The sequence below is a fragment of the Astatotilapia calliptera genome, chromosome 3 (genome assembly GCF_964374335.1).
Source record: "Astatotilapia calliptera chromosome 3, fAstCal68.1, whole genome shotgun sequence".
Lineage (NCBI taxonomy): Eukaryota > Metazoa > Chordata > Actinopteri > Cichliformes > Cichlidae > Astatotilapia > Astatotilapia calliptera.
In genome coordinates, this window is record NC_137424.1 from 77875160 (window position 1) to 77903149 (window position 27990).

At 42.2% G+C, this 27990-nt stretch overlaps 1 protein-coding gene across 3 annotated transcripts; it reads right to left on the minus strand.

The window, feature by feature from the left end:
- Positions 1-6724: 6724 nt before the first annotated feature.
- Positions 6725-27716, minus strand: LOC145425889 (uncharacterized). Of its 3 annotated transcripts, none has more exons than XM_080299349.1 (8): positions 24947-25135; positions 23362-23591; positions 19557-19895; positions 18047-18385; positions 17352-17453; positions 12289-12615; positions 9817-10143; positions 6725-9534 (listed from the first exon to the last, which is right to left on the minus strand). In XM_080299349.1, the coding sequence occupies exons 2-8, from the start codon at positions 23384-23386 to the stop codon at positions 9083-9085; spliced, it is 1911 nt and encodes a 636-aa protein (XP_080155475.1). In that variant the 5' UTR covers positions 23387-23591; positions 24947-25135; the 3' UTR covers positions 6725-9082. The 3 variants fall into 3 exon arrangements, with proteins under 3 accessions (XP_080155475.1, XP_080155476.1, XP_080155474.1); XM_080299350.1 differs by having other exon boundaries at positions 6727-9534; positions 23443-23591; positions 24947-25126; XM_080299348.1 differs by lacking the exons at positions 23362-23591; positions 24947-25135 and adding an exon at positions 26981-27716 and having other exon boundaries at positions 6728-9534.
- Positions 27717-27990: the final 274 nt, after the last annotated feature.

The following is a 27990-nucleotide window of genomic DNA, read 5'->3' on the forward strand; positions in this document are numbered from 1 at the left end:
TAGAAAAACTGCTGCTTTCAAGCAGAGCAACAAACTGTTTGAACTGATCCAACTTTATTCACACAGACAAAGATTTGTGCATCAGCTGCTGTAACATTTGTAATGAGCATTAATATTAATAAGTGTGAGTGAACAGAGCTGCTGCAGCAGTGAAACTCTCACTGACTGATGTCACGTGAGGCCTTGTTGGCTCGTTGTTAGTTCGCTGCACTGAAACAGGAAAATCCAGCTGTTAGTCATAATGTTTGTGTTTGTAAAGCACTTTATAACTGAGGACAGTGTGGAGGAGAGTCTGTGTGAGTCAGCTGCACCAGTGCTTCATGCTTTGGTGTTTGTAACATAACCCTGTAGACTGCTTTTAGTCTCAGTGTCCTTATTTTGCCCTCAGTTATTGGTTCTCACTGTCTCCAGATCAGGTTCAAACACAGAGGAGATCAGGGCTTTGCAGCTGCTCCTAAACTGTGGAACAAAGACCCACGCAACATTAGAGACCTTCAACACCCTCCATCCTCTTCTCCTTATCCCAGCTAACACAGAGAGACACTCACAGCACACAGAGAGGAGTGTGGGGGGAAAGGCCCCACTCAGGTGGTGGAAATGACCTCAGGAACTTGTTGCTGTGAGGCAACAATGATCAGCACCACCATGCTGTTTGTTTCACTCATGGTTTCTCATCTTATGTTTGTTTTAATCTGTTGAATTATTTCAGGACTTTGACTCCTTTAAATGTGCATCACTTTGGTCAGCAGCTGTTTCAGTAACACTTTATAACACCAGCTGCAAATAAGGCTCAAGCAGCCTGTAGTTACCTGTAAGTTTGTGTAACAAGTAGGTTTGTACAGAAAGAATAAAATAATTACACTGTCAGTACATTTAAGTACAGCTCAGTCATTTTAAGTGCTGGGTTATTTCATGGCAAATCTCAGAACAACAAACAATATTCCATCTTTGAACTTTATTATGGAGCGACTCAGCCTTAGCCTAACATCCTGGTATTTTTCAGCAAAGCACGCTAAGAAAGGAAATCCAGCCACACTGTAGCCGACTGTCTGCATTGTAATCAGGCTGCAATGTAGGGACGTGTCTACAAAGAAGCTCCAGCTGAAAGGATTACAGCAGGTTAGTGTGATGACAGATAGAGGTGGAAATGTGCTGACATGGAAAGAGTGTGTTGAGAAGCTGGAGACACGACAGTGAAGATGAAGGAGTGGAGGTGGTGATGGTGGATCAGTTTAAATACATGAAGTCCTCCATACAAAGCAGCAAAGTCCCAAAGAGGTGAAGTGACAGTATAGCAGGATGGAGTGGGTGCACACATGTATCAGCTGTGATCTGTGACAGGAGGACAGCAGCTACAGTCAACATGAAGCTTTACAGCCTAGTGAGGCTGTGATGATGGAGACATGACACAACGACAGGAGGCGACCTGGAGGTGGCAGAGTAGAAGATTTGAACAAGTGAGCAGAATAGAAAGGATGGAAATGAGTGGGTGACAGGGACAGCTCAGGCTGAGGAGTCTACAGGACAAAGACAGAGAGGAAGGCTGAGACTGATGAACAGCAAACGTGCAGAAGAGGGACGCTGGATATATCCATGCACCATGTTGGACCTGGAACTACCAAACATCAAGTGTTTGTATGGAAAACCTGAAGCAGCCCAGGAAACGTGTCCATCCATAATATTTGTGTCATTAGTCTTTCTATAGTCACCTGAACACAACACAAATAACACACAAACCAACAATCAGCAGGGTTTGTGTTGTTTTACGTTCAGTAACCATGAAGCACGACTGCAAACATTTGTATCACAAGTAGCAGCTAAAGCATCAAATAAATGTTCCACCTGCTGTGTTTACACACAAATGTTGTGTTTATTTTTACGTGTGTGTGATCTTGACTTTAGCCTCATCATTGTTTTCCACAAATATACTGCACAGCATCATTTCCTGCTTCTGGTTTTCACACTAAATCTCTCAGCTTGAAAATAATTGGTTGTTATTGGTAGAAGTTATCAAATGAATGAAAATGATGAACAGACTTAATAACAGGACTTCAAGAAGCTCAAACCTGGAACCTTTGGTTTGTTACTGGATTAAATGAAGACATTACCTGACCTGACATCTGATCCTCTGTTTTAGTAAACCCATCTTTGCTCTACTCAGCAGTTTAGTTCTTTTATTGTTTGAATCAAAGCCTCAGGTGGGATGATGTCACTTCCTGTCAGCAGAGGAAGCAGTTGTTGTTGACGGTCGCTTTGCAGCCACAAACTCTGCACAAGCAAGAATAAAGAGCGTAGAAGACTTCAAATCCTTCCTGTCTCAGTGTTTTTATCAGCTGATGCTCTAAAATGTTCAGAGCTGAAGCTCCGCCCACGTGGTTGCTTAGTTACACATACACAAGTACATGATTGGACCTTAAATACAATCAGACATGACAGCACAGCTCTAACACAGCACTGTTTTTAAGCTGTTTCAAATATGACAAATAATACTGACAGATTGAGTCCACAGATGTGTTTGATGTGTTTAATCAGTCACAGCACCAGTGTCCCTCACAGCTGTGGATGTGTTCAGCTTCTCCTGCTGGGCTCAGTTTATATACAAACATGTGTTTGTTCTAAATGTTACAATACTTTCAGTTTGCTTTTATTAAGTTTACAGTTTAAAAAGTGAACTTTAGCCTTAATGAGCTGAAGCTGCAACACTGAATGAAACCAAACATGTCTGATGTTATTTTCCTGTTGTTGAATATTAAATCACTTTATTACTGAATGACTGTTTCTGTCTGATGACATCACAGTCCACACTTCCTGTTACACATCTGAGTCACGTGAGTATTTTCCACTCAGATGATGTCATTTTAATGAAAGCGCTCTTCGTCCTATCTGACCACAGTCCCAGTCTGAACCATATACTATCCACACAGCTGCTTACTGGTTCATATTATGTGGAGCACTGAAAGCAGCCTTTGTGTCGAGCTACTGGGAATCTATGAAACCATTAAAGAGGACAAAATGATTGTGTCTGTAGTCGCAGCATCAGGTTAGTGAAATAAACTAAAGCACTAAAAGAATCAAACTGAGTCAACAGATTGAATTGAATGTTTCTTTCTTCTTTGAGTGACCAGCCCTGATCATGTGACCCACAGGTACAAGTTATTATGAAGAGATACCAGAAAGCCTGTCGCCAAGACAACCAAGTATGACAGTGTGAACAACACAACCCTGTCACACAGCAGCATCACTGTGAGCTCCAGCATGTGCATTTAAAACACTATATTTATGAAGTTATGCTTCTATCTTACTGTCTGTGAAATGTTCTGTGGAAATGACACGTCCACACTTTTTAATGGGCCCACAGTAACCAGAGATCATTACAGCTGCACTAAGGAAACAAAGAGCAAAGACTTATAGTGTTATATCCAAGTTTGCTCTGTGACATTCATTTTGTAACACAGCTTGTAAAACTGTTGCAGCTTCATGTCACTTGCACATGGATCCTTGTAAGAAAGCTCATTGAAATGACTGAACAGGGCACGCTTGTTCTGATGTGCTGGGATTTGACCACAGCCTCCTCCAGGGTTCACTGACAATGGTCCAAAGAAGAGAAGCTGTCCAGTGAGCAGCAGCTCTGTGTGAAAATACCTGGTTGGTGTGGATGTTTCTAGCAGGAGAAGCAAATCTGACATCATCTCAAAGCAGTTCTTCAAACATGAAAATCACTTCACTGGATTCAAATCCACCAAGTCTGGATCCAATAGAGCAGCTGTGGCTGTGGTGGAAGTGGATATTTGCATCATGATGTGGAGATGACACGTGTGCAGTAACTGTGTAACACTATCATGTTACCATGGTGAAAATGTGTCCTTGTTAAAACTGTACTACAAAGAATGAAGCAGCTCTGAAGGAAAAAGGGCTCCAGCCCATTACTAACAAGGTGGACCTAATGAAGTGGCCAGGAAGTGTGGTAGTAATGGCTTGTTTGTAAAAGCCAAAAATCAAACACATGATTTTAGCTCTGTACGTTCCACTTTTTGGGTCTCAGATGATAAAGAAGCAGATTTATTTACATCTATAACTGCTTATTCAGTTCCTGGTGGTGGGAGGTGGATTCAGGCCGACGTTCATCAAACCTAAATGAATTATTGGTCCTAACAGTAAGAGGCCACATGTATTAATGAGTGCTGGAAACCTCCATGTGTGTCTGCACAGGTGGAGATCACTGGAGAAGCTGAAAGCTTTGGTGCTTTTCTACTAGTTGGGACGACTCTGTGAAAATCTGCTGACAGTCTGAGCAAGTTTTTGGACTCTTGCTCACAAAGTAAAAGACATTTTACAAAGTGAACAGGAAAGAAACTTGTTCTGAGTGTGAGTGTTGTTGTGGATGCTGATGGATTGTTTCATGTTCTTCTGTTTCAAGTTGAATGAACAGCTCGTCTCCATGTTTATAAGCTCACATGATGCCTGTGCTCTCCACAGTTTGATCGTACGGATCAAAGTATCAGTGTGTTTATCACTGTGTTCATTTTATAGGTAACATGTAAAGACAGCTGAACAGTGAAACAGTGAAACGTCCAGTGTGCAGAAAATGACTGAAGCAGAACTTACTCAGTAATGACTTCGGCTGCTACGATACTGAAAATGATTCACAGACAATTTGCATCTTTCCTATAAAATACCTGAAGTTCAACCAGATTAAGACTCCACGATACGGCCCACAGCCCAGCAAGTACAGGGTACTTGTTTCATTGTTTCCTGCAGAAACCTGACTTGTTGCTGCAAATTACACGTAAGTACAGGAAACTTGTTTGCAAATAAATGAACTGATGAGAAGAAACGTGGAGCTCGACTCTAAACACTCAGCTTTGAGCCGATTAAACGCTCGTTCTGATAACATCTTCCCCTCAATGTCCAAACTCATGAAAGTCATGAACTCTCCTCAAAGCAACAATCACAACATCTCCATATTTATTTACACTTTTAGGTTTTAAATTTTGTACAGTTTGCAGTAAAGTGTGCGTCACAGACCTGAGGAACTCATTTTAATACTTTACTCCAAACTTTGTGCTCTGAAAGTGAAACTCCTACAAACACACATGAAATAATCCAGCCACAGAAACTGTCCACAGCTTTCAGTCTGTTGGCTGCTATAGATATAATCCAGCTGATGTGGAGAACTACATGTGACACTGTGATGCAGCCATGAATCTGACTGATTTCTTTCCATTTTCAAAGGTTAAAGTCCTTAAAAAGCTCAGAAATAAAGAGAAAGGTTGGTTACAGCAAAGAGAGGCACTGGCAGCCTTTAAGACACTAAACTGTGTTGGTCTGCAGGACTTCCTGTTCTTCTGCTTTAATGCTTTTTAAACATTAATTTTTTATGAGTATTAATGATGATTGAAGCTGTCAGCTGTCTGTCAAAGTGGACAAAGGGACGCACACTTTTTTTACAACAGTAAAAAAACTCCTTCATGACGAGCAGAGAGATTCAAGAAGAGAAATCTTCACTTTAGAGCTTCTCATTGTCAAGGCTCGAGGGATGAGCCATGTGAAATTTAATGAGGACCCAAGATGCAGGCAGCTGAAGCTCTAACTGGAGACCCAGGGAAACATAGAAACACGCAGGGAATTAATGCAGACAAACCAGCAACAGGCAGGAGAACACGGGGCTTAAATACAAACAGCAGTAATCAAGGGATGGGAGACAGGAGGGGAACACACCTGGGAGAAATCAGAGCTGACGAGACAGGAGAAACGTAAACTGAACACACTCACATGAGACAAGGACCTTCAGAAAAAAACAGGAAACAGACATAGAGGACCAGACAAGACACTGAACTTAACAGACAGACTCACGAGCAGACACAGTGACACCATGAACAGACAGAGGGAACACAGGCAGGCATAAAACAAAACCCCAATACATAGCAAACCTAAACAAAAGACATAACAGAATAAACAAGAACATAGAAGAAACGCAAAAGACTGAGTCGTTTTGAAGCTGCAGCAGAGGTGTTTAACCAGAACAGAAAACCGTGTTTGAGAAGGACTCTGAAGGACACAGCAGTGTGTAGAGCAGCAGCTACAACCAGCAGAGAGTGCAGCACCAGATATAGGCTGTATCCCAATCCAGGGTCTGCAGCCTTAAAGTACGCAGCCTTAACGATCCACAAGGGCCGCGTACTCAAAGACCGCTAAGGCCGGAAGTGAGGGGCTTGTGAAATGGGACGGTCTAGCCTCCGTCGCGCTGCCCAGGGTGGAAACGTTTCATACAGCGTTATTTGACAGAAATGAAGGAGAAAATCTTTTGTTCATTTGTTTGTTTGTTTCTACATGAACTTTGATTTGATGAGTATCTGAGGCTGAGACCACGGGACTGTGAAACATGATTGTTGGGCTTCATTTCTGTACTGAACAGTCATTTTAAGATTAGCTAGTAAATAACAGTTAGCTAATGTTGTTCATGAGACTAAAGTCATATCACTTTGGTAATGTAAATATAATATGGCCAATATTAAAGTTATTATTTCAATCATCATTAGTTATTAACGCAGTGAATGAAGTCTGTTTCAAACACTGAGCTGCAGTAAAGATTCAAGCTGCATTTATTTATATTTCCTGTCACCTTAAATCTTCACTCAAAGACAGGTTCCTTTGACACTGTATATGTATTATGTATAATAGACAAATATTGTTCTTTTAATATGTTGGCATTACTAAATTTGTCTCAGTGCTTACTTTTAATATCCATAAAATCATCACATTGATGAAGGTCGACTATTGAACGGCGTATATTTGAAAGGCTTTAAAACCAAGTTAGTACAAACATCGCTAATGTCACATAACTTTGCCGACATGTGGCGAACAGTAATGTTTAAATGTTCTTCATTATTAAACATAATATTCAGTACTTACTTTTAAAAGTTTACTCTTCGGGTGCCCTTCGTCTGCCTTTTTTTTCCGGCAAAATCATCCACGCCACCGCCGCGCTATGCATTCTGGGATATGTTGGGCCACGAAGTCTACACCGCCACATCCTTAAAATTCAGGAAAATGAAGGACGCATTTGAGGGCCGCATTTCGAGCAGCCTTTGAATTGGGACAGCCTTTGTCGCGTTGCTGTGATGTAATCGGCCTTAAAATGAGGCCTTTAAGGCTGCAGACCCTGAATTTGGATACAGCCATAGAGCCTACAGACTCAGCTGTTCACCAGCTAACACCTGTGACTCCACCCAGATGGAGCTTTAGCACCACACCTGCAGAAGCTGCCTGTTCACACCGAGGAATGAGAGCATTTCAAGGTCAGGACCACCTCAAGAACCAGACTGTGATTTATCCCCACTCAGCACCTCACCCACCACACAGCATACAGGAACAGTCTTCCAGTCATCCTGAAGTTTAACTGAGTAAAGTCTGGGACTGTTTGAAGGAGTGTTTTGGCTCTCCAGAGATCATTTAGTGATCTCTCTCTATGACCTCCTCTCCTCTCTCCTTCCTGTGCTCCTCATTTCTCCTCCACATCCTCTCTTTTCTTCCACCCACTGCTTTCCCACCTGTCTGAACACCTGTGTTGTAAACTGACCAAAGATGAACCCGAGTCTGACCTTTAACCTTTGACCTCACCAACTGAAGAGAACTTTTCTTCTTCTTCAGTTGAATAGAAGAATCAAACAGTGATGTCACAATAATCCATCAGTCTGTTTTGGCCCTGCTCTCTTAAACTTACTGCACTACACTCTTTATGGAAACACATCATTTCCTGTGTGAATTTCAAATTAAAAGCACTCTAACATGTCAGTGGACACAAACGCTTCCTTTCTGAGGGTCTGCATGGGTCACAAAGAGCTCTTTGTGATCTTGAAGCTTTTCAATAGTTTTTCTTTGGCTGTTTGTAAAGTTTTCTGTGTGAACTCTCAGGAATCTGGAGCAGTCTAATAGAAGTCTACTGGGGTACAGAGGGAGGAGCTTCTGTCAGACTCTTTCTGATGAGGAACTGAAGCCGCTCTCATGGTCTCATCAAATCATCAGACTCTGCTGAGAACAACAGTCATGTGACCTCTCAGAACAAACAGCCTGTTAGTTTCCTGCTGCCTCCATCACTCACTTTCATTCACTCTCAATCACACCAACATGTTAAAGCAGCGCTATAGCTCACCTGGCTGAGCAGGTGGGCTGAAGGCGGGGCTTACTACAGGTGCCTGTGTGTCCCTCACTCTCTCCCCACTTTCCTGTCTACTCTCTGCACCTATATAATAAAGGCAAACATGCCTCCAATAGAAACCTTTGCAAACACAAAGTCCCACAGCAGCCCCGTGTTCTCCGGCTAAAATGAGAGTTTTTGTCAGTGGAGTCTGGTGGCTTTAACCACACAAACATTACAGCTGCGCTCAAATATCACAAAGAGCTGTGACAGCAGAGAAACACATGACCATCCTCCAAATATCATCTAGAAATAGAAATGTGTCCACTGTGGGACGTGTGAGGCTGACATTAATATGTCTTAAAGTGGGAGATGAAGAAATGACTCCAGGGCCCAAATCATGGAGACAAACATCAATCCACACTTCACTTTGTTTCCTGTCTCTAAAGTGGGAATATTTCAGTGTGATGAACAAACGGCCTCCAACAAATGAAGCTGATTTCCTTTTCCTGTCTTTTCTCCAGCGGCCTCAGCTTCTTCCTCTTTCCCCTGTCTTCTTCTGCAGACGCTCCTCTGTAGCTTCAAGCTGTTTCTCTTTACAAGGAGAGCTACAAACCTTTGCATCCAGCCACAAACACCCCATGGGCTCCTCTGGATCATCACACTCAGCATTTTCACAATAAAAGCCTCGTATTTATGGCTGCTCCACCCTGACATGTGACAACATCCAAATGACTGGATCAAAGTGTTTGAATGATCTCAGCAGCTTTAAAACTATTGATATTTATACATTTACACTGATTTGGACTAAACTAACAAAACTATTGATTTGATCCAAACTCAAATCATGCCAGAGGCTTTTATTTTGAAGGTAGGATCATTTTAATGGTCTTCTTAGTTCATTTAAACACACAGTTGCTCCGCCTGACATTTTTGGCTTTTAGATCAAAACATCAAAGAATTTATTTTATTTGAATGAACTGAAAATAGATTCAAACTAAAAGCTTTTAGAGAATAAACTCCTGCATGACCTCTGACCTTTGCCCTGTATCTACAGCACTGACCTCTGACTTTCAGCTCCACTTGTTTCTTCAGCAGGATGTTTCCCTCCCTGCTGTAGACGGTGCAGGTGTAGGTCCTGTTGTCTCCATCTGTGGGGTGTTTCAGGGTCAGACTGAGGTCTCCAGTTTTCAGCAGGTCTTCATTCATCTTCGTTCGGTCTCTGTAACGCTTGTCCTGTTCTTTAGGCCGGTCAGAGCCGTTCTCATACACGTGGACCTTCCTGTTGTTGTATGAACTGTCCATCCACTCCACTTTAGCGTCTTCAGGCAGGTGAAGTGTGGTGTTGAAGGGCAGCTGGACAGACTCCACCCCTGAATCCACCACCACCTGGGGGACTGAGAGGACAACAAAGCACAACATGAGCTTGGATGGAGACATTTGTGTTGACTCTAACAGGCTGAATGCTGCTGCTTCACTGGGAGCTCACTGTTAGATAGAAAGTGGTCAGTGTGAAGAGGAGACGCAGCTCCTGCTCCTCAGGAATTCTGGGATTTGGATGAAACACAGCTAAACTGACCTAAAGCTATCAAGGAGGTCAAGGGGGAGGAGCCACAATACAAGCTGCATCCAGCCAGTGGGTGCACTGTTGACCTTTGACCTGAATCTACAGCACTGACCTTTGACTTTCAGCACCACTTCCTTCTTGATCAGGATCTTCTTCCTGTTGTTGTAGGCGGTGCAGGTGTAGGTGGAGTTGTCCCAGTCTGTGGGGTATTTCAGGGTCAGACTCAGGTCTCCAGTTTTCAGCAGGTTTCTCCTCAGCTCTGTTCGGCCTCTGTAACTCTGGTCCTGGTCTTCAGGCCAGTCAGAGCCGTTCTGGTACACGTGGACCTTCTTGGAGCTTTTGACCATCCACTCCACCTTTGTGTCTCTGGGCAGGTGAATTGTAGTTTTGCAGGGCAGCTGGATAGACTTCACCTCTGTAACCACCTCCACCTGGGGGACTGAGATGCAGAGGAGGAGGAAAAGTTTGTGTAAGAGAAGCAGGACGAGGAGAAAGAACTGTGATAGAGCTTTTACTTATTAATGAAATCACAATCTTAGAGAAAATAAATGGAAAAATAAAAAGCATGGGCACTGATTTATGCACAGCTTCATTCTTTTGTTTTTCAACCAGTTTGGTGGACTCACAGAATGGTTAAAATTATAATTGTGAGAAACAGCCACTGAAAAGTGCTCGGGGACATGGCATTAGCCAAAGTTTGGTGAGATGGGAGTTTGCTCATTATTTGTAAAAATGCAGAACAAAAGAAAAAAGCTCTGAAACTACGAGTATTGTGCAAAAGAGAAGTACTGGAAAGGAAGACTGTTGGAGAGAAAAGTGGAGCAGGAGGAGGGATTTCTGGGATTCCTGTGGAGAAAATCTGAAGTGAAGAAAGTAATTAGAGGAGGAGACGTTACAGGCTCAAGTTGACTGCAGGCTTTCAGCAATGGAGAGAAGGTGCACAGGACATTAGTTTTACTGGAATTTAAAGATGAAGTGCTCCCTGATAAAGTTATGATAGGCTATATGGAGCCTCGCTACGTGCTTCCAACCGGCATTTAATGAGGGGGATGTGAGATGAAAACCAGCACAGAGAGACTTTAAAATGGTTGTCATGGTGATTCTACTGTAGATACACTAACGCTTAATCATAGATCATTGGGGAGGAAGGATAGTTTGTTGTGGGGACTTTAACTCACATAGCAGTTTATGGGGAATCAGGATGACAGTAATGGGATTATTAGCAGGAATAACTGAGGATAGGGAGTTTAAATACTGGTACACAGGTGGATTTTATGAGGGGATAAGGTATCAGCAGCTGATTTTACATTGGTTTCTCAGTCTCTGGCTGGAATTTGCTGGTATTTACATTTTAAAAACATTTTATATTCTTACATTTTTGAAAGAAACGGGTATTTCAACAAGAATCTAATGGTGGTACGGTAGAGTCTGATCCTTACTCCAGTCTACAAGGTGGCAGCAGTGCACCTAGAAGCTGTTTGCCAACCGGCATAAAAAGAAGCAGCAGCAGCCTCACAGTGCCTTTCCAAAAGGTTCAATACGTTGTGTCAGTAGAAATTACTTCTTCTATGGTCCATGGTCTGTGAGCCAGTGTTTACATTTTGGGTGGTGGGTTCATTTATATTCTAAGGTTTAGTGTCTATTTCCTAGTTCTAGTTCAGCTGTGACCACTACTCTGGGAGTGGTCACAGCTGCTGTGAGCGAGTGGCTGTGATTGGACTGGGATAATCGAGGCAGGTGTATTTGATTTCACTCCTACTGTGGTTCACTCACAGCCCACACTGCAAACACTGCTGTGATTCTGTCTCTGTGCAGGTGTGTCGTATGGTCAGACTGTAAAAGATGACTTCAAATGTTTGGACAGCTTGGACTGTGTGTTTTATTCATTTTTATGATCATTGTTGTAATTAATTATCTTTTAGAATTTTACTGGTTTTCATCTTTTGCCCACAGCTGATGATGATCAGACCAAGAATCTCTGTGTATTACAAACTGTATTACTTATCACTCAAGCCTTCCTGTCCTTTTCACACTACAAAACGTCCACAACCCCTTTCCCAGCTCCACGTAGCCATGGACCCAGGACACTGGCACAGTAGGTTACATACATCTTAACACTTAACCCCTCCCCTGTTGATTTTGTCACAGGTCTAGTCTGAAAACACAGAATATAAAATGGCACTAAAAAAATATTTGAGATGTTTCACATCCAAGAAGCTCTCAAAATTCAACTACACAATAATAAATGTAACAACAGGGTTGAAGTTTCTAGTTAATAGACTTGGACATTACACACAGAGTTTATTAATCACACACTGGGGACATTCACTTGTTACAGCAGCACAAGAGACCAGAAGAAAAGCTGAATTAGAGATGTATTAGAAAAATAAAGAGCAGCAAATCCAGAGAATCAGCCGTACACTGTTTGGTTTTTGTTTTTTTTAGCACGTGCTCATAGGGGTCATGTGATTGTTGGGGTTTTCTGCTGTCTGTATTATTTTAGGGTCTTTGCCTCACAATATGAAGCGACAACCGTTGTTGTGATTTGGTGCCATACAAATAAAACTGAGTTGCTTCCACTGACCTCTGAACTGGAGCTCCACCCTTTTCTTCAGCAGGATTTTTCTCTCCCTGCTGTAGACGGTGCAGGTGTATTTGCCTGCTTCTACATCTGTGGGCTGTTTCAGGGTCAGACTGAGGTCTCCAGTTTTCAGCAGGTCTTCATTCATCTTCGTTCGGTCTCTGTAAACCTGGTGCTGTTCTTCAGGCTGGTCAGAGCCGTTCTTGTACACGTGGACCTTTTCAAAATTACTGTCCATCCACTCCACTTTAGCGTCTTCAGGGAGGTGACGTGTGGTTTTGCAGGCCAGCTGAACAGACCCCACCCCTGAATCCACCTCCACCTGGGGGACTGAGAGCACAACAAAGCACAACATGAGCTGTACAGACAGCAGCAGCACCAAGAACATTTTCTTTGACTAAAATATTCAACAGAATTAACATTTTAATGGAAAGAGGAAGTAAAATAGTTGTGCAGAGCAGCATACATAAATGATAAACACAAACTAAAAATGTCAGACTGATACTGATGAATTAAAACTTTGATTTAATGTAAATGGTAAAAGTAAAAGCCTGTGTATTATTTCACTGTTTCACTTTTGTGATAGATTTTATTTATCAGGTACAAACCCCTCCTGTCTCTGTCGCATTGACATGTAATTATTATGTGATTGCAATGTTCAAAATTGAGTGTTTAATCTGGTTTCATGTTGTGTTGTTTCCACCTAATGCTGGACTTGAGAGTTGTGCCTTGTGGTGCATGCTTTTGGTGGATGTTCAATTAAGTGCATATCCTGCCAGAGCCTGAGGACTCGAGCCAGAAAGAGCAGGCTGGCCGTGTATATCATGCTCAAACATCAGTCGGAGCCTGGCTCTTTATTCTACTCCAAACATCAAAAGAATAACCTTCAGGAGCAGTTACACCTCCTCTGGAAAAGGTGAGAAATTTTGCATCATCCAATAAAACCAAAACTCTGTGTTCTGCTAATTCATGTGAACCTTTAACTGATAAATGCATAAAGAAAAGTTTTGAATTGTTTCAATAACTTTATTGTATTTAATAAATATGCACAAATTTAGAATATGATGGCTACAAAAATCTGTAAAAGCTACAAGGCAGTTCAGATGTGACTCAAAACTGTACAGAAAGGTCAAATAACAGCAGACTGGAAGACTCTACGTTAACCAGGCTCACCGGTGGCAGGTGAGCTATAAAAGAAGCATCCATCAAAGTAAGGAAAGGATGAGTTGTGTACCTGTACTCACAGAAGGATTGTTATTAACCCCTCTGTCAATCGCTACCTTAACGTGGTGGCGGGGTTTGTGAGTCCCAGGGATCCCAGGGGCTATGGTGTCGGGTCTCCTATGGTAAATTGGTCCTGGGTGAGGGACCAGACAAAGGGCGGCTTACCTGAGGGTGCTCCAACTGGGGACTATGTCGTCCTACTGGGAGACTTAAACGCTCATGTGGGGAACAACAGTGAGATCTGGAGAGGCGTGATTAGCGGTAACGGCCTGTCTGATCTGAACTTGAGCGGTGTTCTGTTACCGGACTTCTGTCCAAACCACAGTTCGTCCATAACAAACACCATATTAGAGCATAAGGCCGTCCATAAGTGCACGTGGCACCAGCAGATTCTAGGCAGCTTGATGATCGATTTTGTATTAGTATCATCAGATCTGCAGCCAAATATTCTGGACAGAGGGGCTGAGCTGTCAACTGATCAGGTGGTGGGAAAGGATGTTGGGCAGACCTGGCACTCCTAAACGTATAGTGAAGGTGCACTGGGAGCACCTGGCAGAGGTCCATGAAATACATTCGGCATTCCAAGAGAGACTGGGGATCATGAGTCTGGGGCCGAGGGGGACGACTTGTCTATCACCAGGGATGAGGTCACTGAGGCAGTTAAACAACTCCTTGATCATCAGGTGGCGGTCTGCAGCTCGCATTGGAGCATTTCCCAACTGAGTGTGAAGCAGCAGGAATCAGAATCAGCACCTCCAAATATGAGGCCATGGTCCTCAGCCAGAAAAAGGTAGAGTGACCAATCCGGGACAATTACTTCGTAGTGAGGAATTTAGTCATCCGTGGGGGCTCGGAGTAGCTCCTGCTCCTCCACATCGAAAGGAGCCAGTTGAGGAGGTTCTGGAACGTGACAGGTTTGCCCCCTGGGTGCCTCCTGGGTGAGGTGTTCTGGGCATGTGCCAGTGGGAGGAGGCCCTGAGGTAGACCCAGGGCATGCTGGAGAGATAATATCTCTCAGCTGGGCTGTGAGCGCCTTGGTGTTCCCCCAGACAACCTGGAGGAGGTGGCCGAGAGAGGTCTGGGCTTCTCTATTAGGCTGCTGCCCCCACGACGCGGCCCCAGATCAGCATTAGAAAATGGATGGTTGGATTGTTATTAAGTCCTTTTGATAGGCTCCAGCCCCACCCACAACCCTAAAATCAGATAAGTGTAAGAGGACGGATGGACGGATTGTTACTGAGTCCAAAAGTAACATTTCTCAATGCAAGACTGCAGAGAACTTGGGACGTTCTGCATGTACAGAATATCATATTGTGAAAAGATCCAGAAAATTCAGAGACGTCTCAGTGCACAAAGGATGAAGTCAGAAACCACTGTGTGATCTTGAAGCCCTCAGGCAGCACTGCCTAAGAAACCATAGTGTCACGAACAGCAGGCTCAGGATTACTTCTCATTACCAATGTCACTTAAGACAGTCTGTTGCTCCCTCAAGAAATGCAGCTTGAAACTGTGTTGCGCTGTGAGGAAGCCAAACATCGACTCAACTCAGATGGACTGCAGGACTGTGGAACTGTGTGCTGTGATCAGGTGAGTCCACATTTCAGCTTGTTTTTTGGAGAAAAAAAACAGTTCTCTGTACCAAAGATGAAAATCTTCCAGACTGTTATCTGTGAAAAGTGCAAAACCTGTTATAGTCTGGGGATGCGTGAGTGTCCATGACATGGCTAAGCTGCACTCATATGAAAGAACCGCTGACTCTGACCCTGAGGATTGTAGACAGACGCATCATCCTTAAACGGACAGATTATTATTCAGGAGGATGATGAAAGATCACGTTCCGCATGGGCTACAACATTATGACTCCACAGACATCCTGCTGCCAGTCCAGATCCATCTCCTATTGAAAATGTATGGCTCACAATGAAGAGGAGTTTTATATCAGTATGTCTGTGGAGGTTCTCATCCAGGTCATGGAAATCAAAGGAGCTTGGAAAGAAAGCAACTGGACTTCTTTCACCTCTCATCCGAGAAGCTTCTTCAGTTCTACAAAGGTGGAGAGTCCCAGATATTTAAACCCTAGTGGGAGGTGTCCATTAAGAGGGTGACTCATCACATGAGCCAAGGCATGAAAAAGGGTGGGGGTCATTATCAGCACAGGTTTTGGGTCAAATCATTGTTAGACCTTGCCTCATCCTATCATGTGACCTATTGAGGTCAAGAAGGCATGACAGGGTGAGGCAAGATCTGACAATGGTTTCTCACAATGACCAATAATGGATCAATGACACTCATAAGGGACACTCCCACTAGGGCTTCAAATCCAGGACTGCACCATTTGGTCTCAGAACTGAAGAAGCTTCTCAGATGAGAAGTAAGTCCAGCCCCTTTTCTTTCCAAGCTCCTTGGATTTATATCAGAGTGCAGAACATTTCCATCTGGAAAGACTACAACCTCCTCAGATCAGAAGGTGAGGAGAAGTGAGGCTGAGCCAACCGTCGATGGTTTTTACAAGGGCGATTTATCTATTTATTTGCCCATGAGTAAGTTTGCTAATAATGTTGGTTGAAGCTAACAGAAGCAGTCAACAGAAAAATAATAGTGTTGTTTTAACTTCACCCTCTTCAGAGTGCGCAAAATGTAGCAGCGATTCATTTATTAAACTCATAACAGAAGAAAGAACAGCAGTAGTCTGTGTTCAGAAAAAACAAAATCATTTTATTTAAATAAAAAAATCCACAATGGTGGAAACAAAGAGAAACTGGCTTCTTCTTCCACTATAAGCGTGTTTACAGGCCGTTCAGTGTTTATGTCTCACACACTCGACCAAACAACAAACAAGTTAAAAACAAAAATGTTTTTTCCAGCAACCATAAAAAATCTCAGACGTAAAGTTAAGTGTTTTGTGCGATTTGGCACATCTCAAATAAATAAATATATAAAGGAATAATCCAAAAAGTAGCTTCATTAATACTGAAACACACAAGAAAAGAAGGTCAAACATTCCCTCCAAACAAAACTCATATTTCTGTGCCATGTGTGACATCAATGGGAAATGTTTTTCATGCAGTTTCCACAGAGCCAGTGGATCTTCTTCTCCGTCTACGACCTCCTCGCTGAGGTAACAGTCTGCGCCTTCTCCTCCAGTGTGCAATTTGTTCGTCCATGTTTGGACTTCTGTGTTTTAAATGTGCAAATCAGTACGTGCATGATTACACTGCTCCACCCATCAAAGAGTCTGCACATGCGCGAATATATCGCCTATCATCGGTTGTTGGACTGACGATTGTCGGAAAAGTTTTACATATCGCCCAAACTTATGTTGCAGCCATCAAATCCTAAATGTAAATATATTTACTAATGTGGACCCTGATGTTTATCTGCTTAACTAAAGATTAGCTATTATTGGTGGGTCTTTGCCTCACAATATAAAGTGTCTTGAGGTAACTGTAAAAAGTGTAAAGTGTGCGTGTTAGTCCCTATAGGGAAATAATTCTTCTGCATTTAACCCATTCACCCAGTGAAGCAGTGGGCAGCCACCAATGCAGCGCCTGGGGAACAGTGTGTAGGGACGGTACCTTGCTCAGGGGTACCTCAGGGTAGCCGTTCAGTGGAGTCGAACCCCCAACCTTCCGATCATGGGGCCACCACTCTACCTACTGAGCTATCCCTGCCCAACTGTTGTTGTGATTTGGCGCCGTATAAATAAAACTGAATTGAATGCTTGAGGAAAGTTGTTGTGAGCATACACACCAGCTAGAAAGTCTCTTTGTATAAAGGTGAACAGTCTTAATCATTTTTAGATATTTTTTTTAAATAATAAACTTATGTTTTGTTTTTTTTACCTCTGTAGAAGAGTTTCCATAAATATACTCCAAGACCCACAATGGCAGCGACGGCCAGGACAGCCAGGATCACCGAGGCCTCAGCTGGGAAAGTGTACGGCTCTGTGAGACCAAGAACAGAACAAGGTTTACATGGACACCATTATTCTGATCCAAAATAAAGAGTCAGTCTCTAACAGGTCTGCTGAGTGTTTCACAGGTCAAAGAATGAAGTCAGCAGGATGGATTTCTTCTACATCAGTTAGAAAACACCTCCACCCAAACTGAAAGAGCAGTGAAGACACCATCAGTCTGAATAACTCACGTTCCAGGAAACTATCAAAGTCATATCAAGGCTCAGGGCTAAAGCAGAAAGTGGTCAAATCCTTATTAGTCACACTATAACATGTGTTATGTGTTTGTACAATAAATTTTAATTTGAGATCCTGAAATGCTGCAAACATAAAACTACAGACTGTAAAAAACAATCGCGTTTTAATAAAGTTTAAACTCTACTTTTACTTTCATTACATGTTATCCTGTTTTAACAAACAGTTCCTGCTCTGCTGCTCCAATCACTGACTGACTCTCTGGAAAAGACAAACAATCCTCTGCTCCATGAATGAGTCTGACCTTCAAATCATCTCCATCAGGCTGTTTCTGAGCACCATGAGTTCCCTGTCAAATAAAGACATCAGCTGTTCAGACAAACTGACCTTTGACCTGCAGCTGAACATCTGTCAGTCTGGGTTCTTCTCCCGTCACTCTGATGGTGCAGGTGTAGTTGGCGCTGTCAAAGATGTGGGGTTTCCTCAGAGTGAGGCTGAAGTCTCCAGTCTGCAGAGCGTCAGTCTTCATGGATGTTCGGTCTCTGTAACGCTGGTTTTGATCTGTCAGCTCGTCCTCTTCCTGCTGACGCTGGTGGACGGTTGGAGGATTGAGGTCGTAGCGGCTCCACACCCCTGTGGTGGGTCCAGATACAAACGGGATGTGACAGGGCAGCAGGGCTGACTCCGCCCCCTCGTACACCTCCATGGTGAAGACTTGGTGGGACACTGTGAGGACACAGAGACACATGAATCAGCTGTGTGCAGAGACGCCAAAAGGACAGACAGTCTGTACTTAAGTCAAAGTACAGATACGTGTGTTAAGAATACTCCAGTAAAAGTTGAAGTACTGATTTAACTTCTACAGTACAGGCTCTGAAATGTACTCAAAGTAGCTCTTTGATTGGTACATGAGACACTTTTTCTGCATACAGTAAACTGTATTGATGATGTCTTTATACTAGATGGTTGGCAGTTGGTATAAAGGTTGAATCCAGTGAATGAATATAAGTGTCATCTCTGCTACACTTGATGTGAGTGAACTCTGACCCTGAACAGCACAGCTGCTGTGCAGCAGTCACACACTGTTCTTTACTGTAAACTAATCACAGAAAGGTGAGTTAACCTGTTTATCCTGCAGTCATTTCTTGGTGAGGTACCTCAGCTTATTTACTGGATACTTCACAATATGAAAAAACAAATTTCCTTCATATACAGATTTAATATCTGATTTCACAACTGAAAACTAAAATTTACATTTAAAGAGCAGAATAGAGGAGAAAAGAAGAAAATAGAACACAACAGAATACAACAGAAAAGATTAAACTAAAACAATCGAACAAAATGGCAAGAAAAGAATAGAAGAAAATAGAACACAACATAATACAACAGAACACAATTCAACACTAAAGATCACAATAGAAAAAAACCCAAATAGGACAGAATATAACAGAATAAGATAGAAAAGAATAGAATAGAATGTAAGAGAAGAGAATAAAGTAGAGTTGAGTAGAGTAGAATAGAGAGCCATTATGATCAGTTTTGATGGCCACAGCGTCAGAACCTGATGTTAACAGTTTGGATGTTGGGTTAGAGTCTCTAACGTCTGATAATCGTCTGTTTCCTGTTGCTGTCTTTGGAGTCTCTGTAAGTCAGACCTTTCTGTGCTGCTCACACCTGAAGCTGTTTGGACCTCCTGCTTTAGTTCTTATGAATGTGTGAGGACATTTATGAACAGTGAGGCTGAACTCAGTCTGTAGATAAACAGCAGAGTGGAGGTTTGTCCTCGATGAAGACTGAAGCTGTTCACACAGGCTGATGATAGCTGAGCCTGAACATCTGTGTAAACAGCTACAACAAAGGTTAAACGGTCAACAGTCTTTCTTGGTGTGTTGCTGACCTTTGACCTGCAGCTCTACTGCTGTCAGTGTCCGTTCATTTCCAAATGCAGTGATGGTGCAGGTGTAGGTGCCGCTGTCAGAGGTGATGGGGTTCCTCAGAGTGAGGCTGAAGTCTCCGGTCCTCAGAGAGTCCGTCTTCATGGACGTTCGTCTCCTGTAACGCTGGTTTTGGGCTCTCAGTTCATCTCCTCTGAGGCTACGCTGGTGGACGACTGGAAGACTGAGGTCGTGGCGGCTCCACATCAGAGTGGGGTCAAGAGGCACAGAAGTGTCCTTGCAGAGCAGCAGGACAGACTCCACCCCCTCATACACCTCCAGAGCTGAGGCATGCTGGGAAACTTAGGACACAGAGACAGAAACATGAATCAGCTGTGTGTGAGTCTAAAGCTGAACTCTGCATCAGTTCACTCTGAGTTTAGAGTCCACATTTTTTGCATGCAAATAAACAGATCTGGGCCAATCAGATCACTGCATTTGGCAGCAAACTCATAGCTCAAAATGTGCACTGAACATCCATCCATCTATTCTCTTCCACTTATCCAGTTCAGAGTCACGGGGAGCTGGAGTCTATCTCATCTATCACAGGGTAGACCATGGACAGGTCAGCAGTCTCAGGGAAAAACACAGAGACAACCATTCACACCGATGGAGATTTAGAATGATCCAATAACCCAGCCACACTCACTGTGTGTGTTTGGGAGGAAAGCAGAGTACCTGGAGAGAACCCACACAAACATGTGGAGAACATGCAGAAAGGCCTGATGGTGGAGTCAAACCTTCTTGCTGTGAGGCAACAGTGCTAACCACTGCACCACCGTGCTGCCTGCTGAATATACAATGAGACGGAAACAGGAAAACCAGGAAATTCTCACTGTTGCTGCCTTTTCCCGAGCAATGGAAAAACCAAGAATCTCTGTTTCTTCCTTCCTTTGTTCAGAAACATCAGGACCATCATCATCACTTCATGTCTACACCATTGTTTACATTGTGTGTTTCTGGGATGCATTTTTCAGAAAATCACAGCATTTCCTCATTTGTAAAATATATCAGTGGTTTGTAGATGGAGCTGTGTTAATGATGAGAACAACTACATAAAAGCATCCATGGATCATCACTGCAGCATTAAACTAGAGCAAAGTAAATCCACCTTCTGCAGCAGCCTGGATTAATATTTACATCTTTAGTGTTTTTACTTCTGATCCTAAGTTTCCATGAAACAGATCATTTCTGCTGTCACAGCAGTTAAAACGTTGGAGGTTTACAGTAAGATGTTTCCTGTTCATCAGAGCTCTAAACAGTCCATGTCTGTCACAGCTTATATTAGGTTAAGTTTAAGTTCAAAGGTTTAATGTGACGTTTGATTTGACTGTGATCAGACACACGTCATCCTCTCCAGGTACAGACTGCTGTTATTGTCGAGTTATTTTAAATATGAAATGTGTAGCAATCAGCTGTTGTTGTGAACGCTACACCTCTTCTTCTCTTTCACTCAGTCAGAGGATGATCTTTGTATTAAGGTGGAACTTCAGTATAAATGATTATGTTCACAAACAGATGTTACTAAGCTGCCCACTTATGTACAAACATAATATTTACATAATTCTTATCCCATGAAAATCACATCTGGAACAACAAAAATAAAAATAAGAGACTTTTTATCAAACCAACTGATCAGAAACATCGTTCTCAGAAGCTCGACTGTGCCTCGTTTCCTTTTGGATCAATAACTCTGAACATTAACTGGAAACAGTTTTTACTTCTGAATGTTCAGAGGTGACTTTAAATGATCCTCAGCTGTGAAGATGTTCTTAACTTTGCTCGTTCTGAAACAGTGACGCTTCTCTGCTGGACTGATGTGATGAACTTTGTTCATAAAACAGGTTTTATTGTCTCTTTGTACCATCGTTACCGAGGACGATGGTGATTCATTTTTCATTTATGGTGAATATCACATCCACAGCTGACAAGTTTCCACACCTGAAACCAAAGTTTAACACATTTTAATCTTGTTTCAGTCGTTTTACAAATAACTTGAAGCTCAGTCTCTGAGAACAAAAACAGAGTCTTTGTAATTCTGTAAACCCTCGAGCATTGCATGTGTTGTTCATGCTGTCTGCACTGTGTGACTTCATCTGTCATATTTATACTTTTCTGTAAACTGTTTGTGTTCAATAAAGGTTAAAAACATCGAGGCTCTGACAGTAAAAGTCCTGAAAGTGTTCTTAAAGCTGTGAAATGGAGCCGCAAACACTGCACACCAGAACTGATCCGGTTGTTTAACCTCGTTTGTTCCTGATCTGTTTGTAATTCATGTGGCTTGTTGTGACCTGATAAACTCTGTGTTCTTTATTTAAAATGTCTGAAATATCTCATCAAACCTCACATGTAACTATAACTGTCATGGTCTGTGTGCTGGTGGGCAGGAAACGGACCCAACATGCAGACTCAAACTCAAAATGCAGCTTTATTTACAGACAGGACGATTACAAAAACTAAACTGGGAAATGCTAAAGCTACTCACAAGGAAACACAGGGAGGCGCACACAACTATGAGGGAGACACTGACCTACATACACAGACAGAGGGCAGAGACACAAGCGGGGATCCAATAAACTAAACTGAACAACCATAGAATAAATAATGAACTAACAAAATACAAAAATACAAGAAAACTGAGAATGCTGAGTGAAAATGACCCAGGACCCTGACAATGACATTAATCAGAGAGTTGGGACAGTTACTGTGACTGAACCATGAACAGTATGAACAGTGACTCATTAAACATGTCTGCTGCAGCTGTCACAGAGTCGTCTATCAGTGATACTCAGATTACATCAGATTACAAACGTGTCTAATCTCTGTCTCAGAGCAGAGATTTTCTCTAAATGAGATTCATTTTTATCCAGTAATGGCAGAAATAATGACATCACCTCACAGCTCAGCAGGACATCAAATATTAACTGAACAATTATTAAAAAAAATAAAATCTCATGAACTGCAGCAAAAAGATGTTTTTTAAATAAAACTTTTAATCTTTCAAGACGTTCAGTTTTAGATCTTTATTTAAACTCTACTGAACAAACTAGTTGAACCAGTCAGGCAGGAATTCATGTTTGTTTCATGTAATGAAGAAACACAGACACTGTTGGATTTTTAGGATTTAGTCTGTCAGCAGTTCTCCAAACATGTTTAGCTGCTCATTTGAGCATCGCTCTTATTTCACAGCGTTCACACCGTCGTGCACAACTACAGCTTCTAAGAGTTTTATCTCAAAACAAGATTTCTGTATTTAACACATCACTGAGACCCTTTGTGACACACAATACACACTGATATATTTATGCATTTATAAGGTTATTATAACCAAGCTGTTATCAACACTGTGTTCATGTTCTGTCTTCAGGTGGGCCTGTGATCAGTTTTATAACTGCAGCATTTTGAGATGAAAACATGCAGAAATCAGAAGAACGTCCACCGTCACACAGCACGAGTTCAAACATTCACACAGAAAGAATCAACTTGTTTTCTGCAAACACCACCGAGTTCTTATTAAACATGGATGAAACCCTGTAGCCCTTTAAAATAGCCACACCCACAGCAAATAATAATAATATAATAATGTTATAATATTTTTAAGGACAAACAAAGAGACTAAAATGTCACATTAGTGCTTTTATTATTATTTTATTAGATTCTTATTAACTGGTTTTATCCCAAAGTCAACACAAAACAAGCGTAAACATGAATCAAATCCTTATAAACGTGTAAACTGTGTCATTATGTTACTGAAGAAAGCTTCTTTACCTCCATCACAGTGACAGGAGAACATCCACCCAGCCCACAGACACCGTCTAAATCTGTGTTCATGCAAACAAACTGCTTCACCTTCTGTCTGAAGCCTCTGATCACTGCTTCCTCTGTTAGTCCAGTAGAAGCTCTGGTACCATTAAACCGTTTCCTTTCCATGGACCAGCAGGATCATGTTCCTGGACGGGGACAGCAGCACAGCTCCTGTGATGTCCTCCACCATCAAACTGGTCTCCACACATAAAAGACGTCAGAGTAATGAAACATTCATAGGATGATGATGCTGACATACATCCAAACATTTCTGTCCACTAACACAACGAGTACTGTGGAAAACATCACTTCAGAATCTCATTGATACAGTTTCACCTGTATTAAACAGCTAGCTGTAGTTATCTGGCTGTGTTTCAATGAACTGTTAATAGTTCAACAATCTGTCAACAATGGGCTGTAATAAGTAAAAATGTCTCTGAGACATTCATTTAATAAGGCTCACTTTAACCTAATAGATGTCTCTGCAGTTTTTAATCTGGAGATACAAAGTTCATTGAAAACAAAGTGAGCTAAGTTAGCTTAACTAAGTTAGCTTAACTAAGTTAGCTTAACTTTATGTGCAATTATTCCTGAAAGGGTGAAAAACTCCTGTGAGCTCAGTCCTGGAGTAAAGTCAGCACCAGGACAGAAAACTGAACGATTAAACCTGCTACACTCAAATAAATCCTGTCCATGAGGTCTTTTTTAAACTTGTAACTCTTTAAATCTTCTCTCTATGTTAGCTAATATGCTGTTAGCTAATATGCTGTAAGCTAATGTGCTGTAAGCTAATATGCTGTTAGCTAATGTGCTGTAAACTAATATGCTGTAAGCTAATATGCTGTTAGTTAATATGCTGTTAGCTAATGTGCTGTAAGCTAATGTGCTATAAGCTAATGTGCTGTTAGCTAATATGCTGTTAGCTAATATGCTGTAAGCTAATGTGCTGTAAGCTAATATGCTGTTAGCTAATGTGCTGTAAACTAATATGCTGTAAGCTAATATGCTGTTAGCTAATATGCTGTTAGCTAATATGCTGTAAGCTAATATGCTGTTAGCTAATATGCTGTTAGCTAATATGCTGTAAGCTAATGTGCTGTAAGCTAATGTGCTGTTAGCTGATGTGCTGTAAGCTAATGTGCTGTAAGCTAATATGCTGTTAGCTAATATGCTGTAAGCTAATGTGCTGTAAGCTAATGTGCTGTTAGCTGATGTGCTGTAAGCTAATATGCTGTAAGCTAATGTGCTGTAAGCTAATATGCTGTAAGCTAATGTGCTGTTAGCTGATGTGCTGTAAGCTAATATGCTGTAAGCTAATTTGCTGTTAGCTGATGTGCTGTAAGCTAATGTGCTGTAAGCTAATGTGCTGTTAGCTGATGTGCTGTAAACTAATATGCTGTAAGCTAATGTGCTGTTAGCTGATGTGCTGTAAGCTAACTGGTTCAGTCTCACAGTTCTAAATAAAATCATGATCAGCTTCATTGTCTCCTCCCAGTCTGATGTTACTGAACAGCAAACATGAGTTAACCTGACAGCACAGTTTACTGACCTGTTTGAGTCCACAGAGCTTCTGTGAAGTCTGATCGTGGTCAGAAATAAAATGAGTCGATCCTCTGTGGGTCTGCAGTGAGTCTGATGGATCTGAAGGAGAGCTGATCCTGTGGAATCAGGGACTCCGTGGATCTGCTGACTGAGGATGGATCCACCCTGGAGTCTGTTACTATCTGGGAATCATCCACAGCCTGGTGCCTTTGACTTATTTAAAAAAATATTTGTTTCTTTGTTTGTTTTTTAATTAAATCAAATCTTGTTGGATTGATTCACGGCTTAAATGAGGATGAGGAATGAAGAAAATAACCAGAATTTTAGAAGCTCTTAATATAGTGAGCAGTCACTATGCAGGCAGCAGATATTAAAAATGAATTTATTTATTTATGTATGTAATGGATTTTAATGTTATTAGCCTGCATACTTTCTGTGCATGCATACATGTATGTTTCCTCCACACATACATACTCTGATGCATCAGAGTATGTATGTGTGAAGCTGCCCCCCACCAACAAACTTTTCACCTGTGCAAGTTCTTGTTGTTTTATCAGTGCGGACTGCAGAGTGTTTTTCTGCTTTAAAGCTTGTAAAAATCACCTTCTGTTGGTTTTGTTAGAAGAGATAATGACATAATAAATGGTTTAAAGTGTTTTTGTTGACTCCATTTACATATTGGAGGTTGTTCCATCCCTCACTGAAGAGGTTTGTGCCTCCCTGAGTCAGTGTCTGACGTCACACTGTCAGCTTTCATCAGTGTTTTCAGATTCAGCCCTGAGAATTCAGACTGAACCTTCATGATGATTCAGATGAAGATGAAACTTTTAGTCAGTGTTTCTTTGCTGTCTGTGTCATAATTACCTCATAGTTGCTCCTCATCCTCCTCATGTTGTTCTTCACACTCTTATCTGTTCTTTATCACAAGATTTTACTTTATAATAACAGCAAATCTTTTTTAAAGGACAATGTTCTGCAGCAGTAAGAATAATAACTGTATAAACTCAGCAATTCTCGTTTTCTCACAGTAACTATTTTCAGCTCTTGTTTTTGTGTTTCTGCAGATCTCAGAGCTCCTGGTTCTCTGGAGAACTGAAGCACTAAAGAGTCTCGGCCTTTATCTGCAGGAAACCAGACTGATCATGAAGATCAGCAGGTCAGCTGATCTGTGGACACACACAGCTACTTTAAACCTCAAACTGTGACCAGTGTGTTTAACCCTTTAAATAACTGGATGAAGCTGCAGCAGGATTTTGTCTGATTCTTTTCTTTTGTTTCCTGCTTCAGAGAAATTCCCTGAAATATGTAACATGACAAAAATATGATCATCAGATTTTCAATAAAATCTGTTGCAGAATTGAACCTGAGCCCCTGCAGCAGCCTTTCAGCTGCTCGACCCACTGAGCTAAACTGGGACACAAGCTTCACATCCTGAGCTGTGTGCATGTTGTCTCTACTTAAACAGATGAGAAGGTCTGTGATTGGACAGAATTTTTTAAAGCTCGATGCACACATGTTACATGCACTTCTCTCCACGACCACTAGATGTCCCCACACTCTGTGCTGACTCCAATGATCAGAGCTGCTGAGCCTGTTTGCAGACAGAGGAGGAGCTCCTGGTGATCCGTGTGGCACTAAAAAGCTCTGATAACGTCCATCCAGCAGCTGATAACAGGGACATTTGGTGCCATGTCAGAGCTGCACAGTCAATCATCCGTTTGGCTCTTTAGTTTGAAGAGTTCAAAGCAGCAGCAGAGAATCTAAAGTGTGTCACACAGCACCAAGTTTCCTTTGGTCACATATGAAATGTGAGTCCGAGCTTCAGCTACACAACAACACACACAGCAGCTGATTGTAACATGAGCTCATCTGAAAGGCACCAAGAAGAATCCAGAGATTTGAAAGTTGCTGCTTTGGATTGTTAGTTTGATCTGAATCCAGTGTTTGATGGAAATCTCCTCCTGCTGCACTTCAACACATTAAAGAGAGAGAGATGAAAGAAAAGCTGATGATGAGAGCAGAGAGAGGAAGGTGTACTTACCGTGCAGGAGGATCACAAACACCACAAACATCTTCATGTTCCTGTCAAACTCAGAGACTCTTTAAAAGCCCTTCAGGACATCAGCTCACAGCAGCTTCACTTTCCTCTGCTGATCATCTACTGACACTCTCACACTGCTTCACTGTCACAGCTCAGAGTTCAGCTTCACACTTTGTTAAAGCACATCTGTGGAATGAAGTCCGGCCGGCCACAGATCACTTCTGAGGAAAGAGGAGGACGTCGGCTTTCCTCGTAGTTTCACGCCCGAGCGCTCCGGGTGGAGGCGGCTGCTGCGGCCTCACCCTGACACGCACAAAGCTCCGCCTTCAGTCCTGATGCTGAAACATCCACTGTAGCTACAATGATGCAGATGTGACCCTCAGCAGCTGGATTTCCTCTCCATAGATGTGTTTCCATGCAGATCATGGACATAAAGCAGCTCCAGGATGAAGAGTGTGAAAGAACTTCTTCCACTACAGTATTCATTACAGCACTGTGGCACTCCACAAACCCTCACACTGTCTCAATCCCTGTTTCCAGTTTGACTGAGAGAAGGCCTGAAGCTCAGCCAATCACAGGACAGGAAGTGATCAGCTGACACAGTGATTTGAAGCTGTCAGGGTGAGGCTGCTTCATGCAGGTGTGAAACTATGAGGAAGCTGAACGCCTCCTCTTTCCTCAGAAGTGATCTGTGGCAGTCTGCCATCATGTTTGGCTGCTCACACTAAGGCTACGTCCACACCTACTTTGGAAAACTGAGATTTTCTGTTTGTGTTTTTAAAGAAAATCTCGCCAAAAACGCAGTCAAACACGGTCAAGAACATGTCAAATCCATGCCGTGTAGAAATGTTGGCCAATCAGGAGTCTAGAAGCCTGGGAGGGAAAGAGTGAGCAGGTTTGATGCAAACCTGAAGTACTTCTGAAAAGTGTTTGTGTTTTTAAGTGCCTTCATCAAATGTTAATGACCAAAATCAGTACTCTGGCTGCTGCAGACTCACAACTTAGGAATG

Excerpts from the sequence above, each read along its gene's own strand:
- LOC145425889 (XM_080299348.1), bottom strand. The coding sequence starts at position 27,017 with ATGAAGATGTTTGTGGTGTTTGTGATCCTCCTGCACG. Across the intron at positions 19,896-26,980 it reads GTTTGTGATCCTCCTGCACG|TTTCCCAGCATGCCTCAGCT; the intron begins GTAAGTACACCT and ends CTGTGTCCTAAG. Across the intron at positions 18,386-19,556 it reads AGTAGAGCTGCAGGTCAAAG|TGTCCCACCAAGTCTTCACC; the intron begins GTCAGCAACACA and ends GTGTCCTCACAG.